The sequence below is a fragment of the Sinocyclocheilus rhinocerous genome, unplaced genomic scaffold (genome assembly GCF_001515625.1).
Source record: "Sinocyclocheilus rhinocerous isolate Xijiao unplaced genomic scaffold, SAMN03320098_v1.1 scaffold1310, whole genome shotgun sequence".
Taxonomy (NCBI): Eukaryota; Metazoa; Chordata; class Actinopteri; order Cypriniformes; family Cyprinidae; genus Sinocyclocheilus; species Sinocyclocheilus rhinocerous.
This window is the reverse complement of record NW_015635534.1, coordinates 551,786-557,921: the sequence shown is the minus strand read 5'-3', so window position 1 is coordinate 557,921 and position 6,136 is coordinate 551,786. Positions and strand designations below refer to the sequence as shown.

General features: G+C 39.8%; 2 protein-coding genes across 4 annotated transcripts in view; both read right to left on the bottom strand.

Moving 5' to 3' along the window:
• Nucleotides 1-58: 58 nt before the first annotated feature.
• Nucleotides 59-6,136, bottom strand: part of LOC107747154 (putative RNA-binding protein Luc7-like 1) — a 10,322-nt gene continuing 4,244 nt past the window's right edge. For all 3 annotated transcript variants that reach the window (XM_016561583.1, XM_016561585.1, XM_016561584.1), the window contains 6 exons: nucleotides 4,395-4,538; nucleotides 3,760-3,936; nucleotides 3,504-3,682; nucleotides 1,559-1,588; nucleotides 1,331-1,468; nucleotides 59-494 (listed from right to left, as the gene is read on the bottom strand). In XM_016561583.1, coding sequence (XP_016417069.1) covers nucleotides 275-494; nucleotides 1,331-1,468; nucleotides 1,559-1,588; nucleotides 3,504-3,682; nucleotides 3,760-3,936; nucleotides 4,395-4,538 — 888 coding nt within the window. In that variant the 3' untranslated portion in view covers nucleotides 59-274. The remainder of the gene's footprint in view (nucleotides 495-1,330; nucleotides 1,469-1,558; nucleotides 1,589-3,503; nucleotides 3,683-3,759; nucleotides 3,937-4,394; nucleotides 4,539-6,136) is intronic.
• On the bottom strand, nucleotides 2,340-3,015 carry LOC107747157 (putative RNA-binding protein Luc7-like 1). Its single transcript, XM_016561590.1, has 2 exons — nucleotides 2,736-3,015; nucleotides 2,340-2,658 (listed from the first exon to the last, which is right to left on the bottom strand). The coding sequence occupies exons 1-2, from the start codon at nucleotides 2,892-2,894 to the stop codon at nucleotides 2,353-2,355; spliced, it is 465 nt and encodes a 154-aa protein (XP_016417076.1). The 5' UTR covers nucleotides 2,895-3,015; the 3' UTR covers nucleotides 2,340-2,352.

Genomic DNA, 6,136 nt, shown 5'->3' with positions numbered 1-6,136 from the left:
CACACACACACACTCTCTCTCTTTCTCTCTCACACACACTCTCTCTCTCACACACACACTCTCTCTCTCTCACACACACACACACACACACACACACTCTCTCTCTCTCTTTCTCTCACACACACACACTCGAGCAATCTGTGACTGGCTTCCCCTCTGTAGCTGCTGAGCTTCTACTGATGTATGAGTAACCGGACGGAAAGCTGGTCCAGTTGTTGACAGATCGGAGCAGGGATCAGAAGCTACAGTATGTAAAGTATCTGGATCTGATCCTCTAGATCTCTCCGGACTCTCTCTCCTCGGAGCTGGAGCGCTGATCTCTCTCCAGCGACACGGATCTCTCCCGCTCTCTCATCCGGCTCATGTCTGGGGAGACGGGGGATCCTTCTCTCTCCATGTCCCTGCGTCCGTTGTCCCACCATCTCTCGTCTGCGGCGTTCTCCTGCCATCTCTCCTGAGACAGAGGCTGCTCCTGATCTCTGGTGTGTGAAGACCTGCAGAAACAAGCAGAAGCGTCAGAATATGAGTATCTGAGTGAGTGTGTCAGGGAATATACTTTTTTATTAAACGTTCATTTATTTTAACTAATTTTGTTATATTAACAGAAATATTTAATTAAATATTTAAAAATAATTTCAAAATAATTTCAAATTCTGAATACAAAATATTAAACTTATATTTAGAATTTATAAGTTAGTTAAAAGTAATTTCAAATGATAATTTTCAATTAGTGTCATGTTATATAATATATATGTGACGCTGGACCACAAAACCAGTCATAAGGGTTAATTTTGTGAAATTGAGATTTATACATCTTATAATTGTTTAATGATTTTTAAATTAATTTAAAATTCCAAATATAGATGATTTGATAATTAAAAGTTTTCCATGACTTCATTTAAAATTTATCATGACCATTTAACACACAACATGTGTACATAACATGTATTTACTTTAAGTGAACATGGGTATCATTGTCATAATGATGTTGTTTACACTGATTTTACCACATTGAGCTCACCTTGACTACGGTAAAATACTTTTAAAATCCAATCATTTATATTACAAATAAAAATTATTTACTAGCTTAAAAATAATTTCCACTACTTCATTTAAAATATACCTATGACCAGTTAACACACCACATGTGTATATTCATTTTAATTGATCACTGGTATCAATGTTATGTTATAATGCTGTTGTTTTTATCACATTTCACTTCCCTTGACTCTGGTAAAATCACTGTAAATCATGCCTTGTTGCTCAAATGTAATAGTTCCTCCACAACAGATGTCAGACAGGTGGAGTCAAGCTGGAGTTGTTGTGGTACCTCTTTCTTTTGCTCCTGTGTGAGTGCGAGCGAGAGCGATGGTGATCTTTGTGTCTGTGTTTCCTCTCCCTGTCTCGTTCCCTCTCTCCATCCTCACGGTGCCGACGAGAGCGATGGGAGGACGAGCTTCCTCCTTCCCTGAGAAGCACAGAGAAAGATATCATTTTATCACAGCACATCCTTTTTATTACTGATACAGATGTTACTCGACAGGAAGCTGATCCTCACCGATATCGCTCACCACTTCTGGATCTGGACCTGAGAACAGAAGGATAAAGAGAAACGTAAAGAAGAACAAATCATCCTGATGAAACACTTGTGCATTTCTGTGTTACGACAGATATTTTAGAGTTTGTTTTTTTGTTATTTAAATGTCAGATAGTTTGATTCATTTCTGTGAGTCAGATCTTTCAAACTTCAGTGAATCGGTTCAAATCACTTGCGTATCAACTCTTAAAAAATGTTCACAGGAGGCTCTTTGTGAAATTTCACAGCTTTAACGCATGTGTAACTGCTGATTTACTAGGCTACATCACCAAACTAAATAGCAAAAAAAAAACAAAAATGATCACCGTTTTCTAGTTCTTTAAGTTTTTAAGTTACTATTAGATTCAACATTCTGAATCCATTTGGCTGTTTAATCTATATGTAGCACAAATACCCTGGAGCACAAAACCTTCTTAAAAGTCTTAAGTCGCTGGGGTATATTTGTATATATGGGTCAAAATGATCAATTTTTCTTTTATGCCAAAAATCATTAGGATATTAAGTAAAGATCATGCTCCATGAAGATATTTAGTAAATTTCCTACCGTAAATATATCAAAACTTAATTTTTGATTAGTAATATGCATTGCTAAGAACTTCATTTGGACAACTTTAAAGGCGATTTTCTCAATATTTATATATATTTTACATCCTTAATTATTATTAGATTTACTTTTTTACGGTGAAGCTGCTTTGAAACAATTAGTATTGTATAAAGCGCTACAGAAATAAACGTGACTTGGTTTGCCTTGACTATTAGAGCTCCACTGATTTGAAGGAAAGTACATAAATATGGAGATACTTTTCCAGCTGTGATATCAAGGGCTGCTTATGATTTGCACACATCTGTGGGAGTGAAATGAAGCAGAGCACCAAGACGGACCTCCTGCGTTCTCTCTCTCTGTCTCTCTCCCGCTCGCGCTCTCTCTCTCGTTCCCTCTCGCGCTCCCGCTCGCGTTCCCTCTCTTTCTCCACCTCCCACTCTTTGGCTCGCTCCTCCTCTCTGTCGCGCTCCTCTCTTCTCCTCGTGCGCATGCGCTCCTGTTTCTCCGTCACAGCCTTCTGCGAATCACAGAGCAGATCGTCTATGAAGAGCTGCGTGACACCAGCCCCGACTGAGCTGTGAGCCGTCATCTTACCCGCAGTTTTTCAAGTTTTTCCCGGATTTCGATGAAACCTATATGAAGTTTCCCTCCGAAGTGGTCGGCGAGGCGGCGGTCGTTGTCGTGGAGACCGAGGTAAGCGGAGCAAACCTCACACACCCGCAGCTTCTGCTGCTGGAAGCTGGAGGCCGGCATGGAGTTACGGTAGATGTCCTAAACACAACAACATAATTAACTGCAAATACAAAAACACATCTAATCGATTATCTGAGAATATCATAAACGACACACTGCACATGGAATATTTAACATACAGCCACATCTTTTTAGAGACCTGGAATATGTTTTTGGACCTAGTATGAACCCTTTGACTCGTGCCTATATAACTTAATATCCATTGTTATCTTCTCAATTTCAAAAAATGGACCCTTATGACTGGTTTTATGGTCCAGGGTCACATATAATGAACTGAATCAACATTGAACTCAGTCAATCTGAATAATGACACTTTGCGTCACAGTTATTGAATCTGAACTGAAATAAAAGTGAATCTGAAATTAATCAACCCTTAATAACTGAGCTGAATAATGACACTATTGTCTTCTGTAGAGCTGCTTTATAGTTTGAGAACTTCAACACAGTTATTGAATCCGAACTGAACTGAATCTAAACCGACCCGAATCAACATTGAACCCAACAGAATAATGATCTTATTCTCCTCTGTAGAGCTGCTCTACTGCTGACATTGAATTTGTAAACAAAACAAAAAAATAATTATATATAAAGCAGAGCACCAAGACGGACCTCCTGCGTTCTCTCTCTCTGTCTCTCTCCCGCTCGCGCTCTCTCTCTCGTTCCCTCTCGCGCTCCCGCTCGCGTTCCCTCTCTTTCTCCACCTCCCACTCTTTGGCTCGCTCCTCCTCTCTGTCGCGCTCCTCTCTTCTCCTCGTGCGCATGCGCTCCTGTTTCTCCGTCACAGCCTTCTGCGAATCACAGAGCAGATCGTCTATGAAGAGCTGCGTGACACCAGCCCCGACTGAGCTGTGAGCCGTCATCTTACCCGCAGTTTTTCAAGTTTTTCCCGGATTTCGATGAAACCTATATGAAGTTTCCCTCCGAAGTGGTCGGCGAGGCGGCGGTCGTTGTCGTGGAGACCGAGGTAAGCGGAGCAAACCTCACACACCCGCAGCTTCTGCTGCTGGAAGCTGGAGGCCGGCATGGAGTTACGGTAGATGTCCTAAACACAACAACATAATTAACTGCAAATACAAAAACACATCTAATCGATTATCTGAGAATATCATAAACGACACACTGCACATGGAATATTTAACATACAGCCACATCTTTTTAGAGACCTGGAATATGTTTTTGGACCTAGTATGAACCCTTTGACTCGTGCCTATATAACTTAATATCCATTGTTATCTCACTGACCATTCATGTGCTATCATTTGATTTCAGTTTTAATTTGTTAACAAATCGGATTTGATTATGTATGTTTTCATATCTGTCTACACTGATGCTATTTAATGTAGATTTTTTTTGTATTGTTGTTATTGTAAACTGATAAATAAATAAAAAAACAAAAACAACAACAAATACCTAATCAAATTTTATTTGTGATTTAAGATCTAGAGCTAGAACTGAGGACCACAATGATATTTTCACCATGACCTCTGACCCCACACCGACCTCTGCCTCTTTCTTCAGGGTGCGTGTTTTCTCCATCTTCTCCAGCACCTGCTGCGCCTCCTCCACGTTCCCCTCGCCGCCCAGCTGCTCCGCTCGCGCCAGCAGCTTCCCGATCTCCTCGTTCAGCTCGTGCACACGCTCCGCCTGCCAATCAGAGCACATCAAGATTAGAGTCACAGCTGTAAAAACAGACAGATTCTGAGCAAAGGTCAGAGAGGGTGGCAAATGGGCATGAAAAATTACATTCTTTGTGGTTGAAAAAAACAAAAAAACCTTGAATAATGTTATACACTTATCTCAGGCAAAAGAACTAAAAGCTACCAAATGGCAAGATATTATGGAAGCCTGTTTCTGCCACAAAAGAAAAAAAAAAACTAAAGAATTCAATAGTGACATAATCCACTATTCTTACTTCTCACAATCATGAGTTCATACTAGAGACCTGCGCGGGATGGATTTTTCAGTCCCGCAAGATTCTCTCCCGTGCCCGCAGAAATATATCTTATCTGGTCCCGCCTGCGACATTCATGTTTTGTCCCGCTCCCGCCCACAAAAAAGTAATCTATATAGATTTTTTTTTTAGAAATTTACAAGAAATGGTTCTGTAACAGCTCCACAACATCCCAGCATAAACACTCTCGATAAAATATTTGTTATTTAGGCTAAGCATGTCAATAATTTTAATGTTAATATTAGTTGTTCTTTTTGCTTTTGTGCAACAGATAAACAACAATTTATATGTTTTAGACACTTTATGTTTAGATAATTTCTATTTTGCGGGAGTCCCGCGAATCATTTTATTCTCCCGCATCCCGCACACACACGAGTTTCTTCCCGCCCGCAACCGCCCATCAAGAGTTGTTCCGCGCCGCACCCTGTTGCATTGGGTCCCGCGGTACTCCCGCGGGAGCGCAGGTCTCTAGTTCATACCTCACAATTCTGAGTTTACATCTCGCAACTCTGACTTTTGTCTTAGAATTCTGCGTTTACTCTCATAATTCAGACTTTTTTTTCCTCAGAACTCAAGAGTTTACATTTCACAATTCAGACTTATTTTCTCTGAATTCATGAATTCTGAACTCTTATCTCACAAATCAAACTTTTTTTGTTACATCTCGCAACTCTGACACTTTTCCCCCTTTTAGAATTCTGACTTATCTTGCAATTCAGACCTTTTCCTTAGAATTCTGTTTACATCTCACAATTTGGACTATTGTTCTCATAATTTGGAGTTTACACTTCACAATTCTGACTTTTCTCAGAACTCTATGCTTATATTCCACAATTAAGAATTTTTTTCTCAGAATTCTAAGTTTACATTTTAGCTTTAGACTTTTAGTTAAAACTTTGAAATATAAACTTAAAATTCTAAAAGAAAAACATCAGAATTGTGAGCCGTTAACGAAAAATTGTGAGATATAAACTTATATCAAAATTGTGGAATTTTGCAATCATCCTTTTTATTCTGTGGTGGAAACAAGGTTTTGTAGGATATGGTCTCTTTAAAAAGAAAATAAATTGAGTGGATTTCTTTTCTGTTTGCATGTACTTCCTATCGAAACAGGAAGTTGGAACAGGACACATTGAAGGGCCCATCCTCCTTTTTCTTCATAAAAAGTCAGTTTATATCAGAGCTGTGGACTAGAGACCTGCGCGGGACGGATTTTTCAGTCCCGCTCCTGCAAGATTCTGTCCCGCGCCCACCCGCTCCCTCAGAAATATATCTTCTCTGTTCCCGCTCC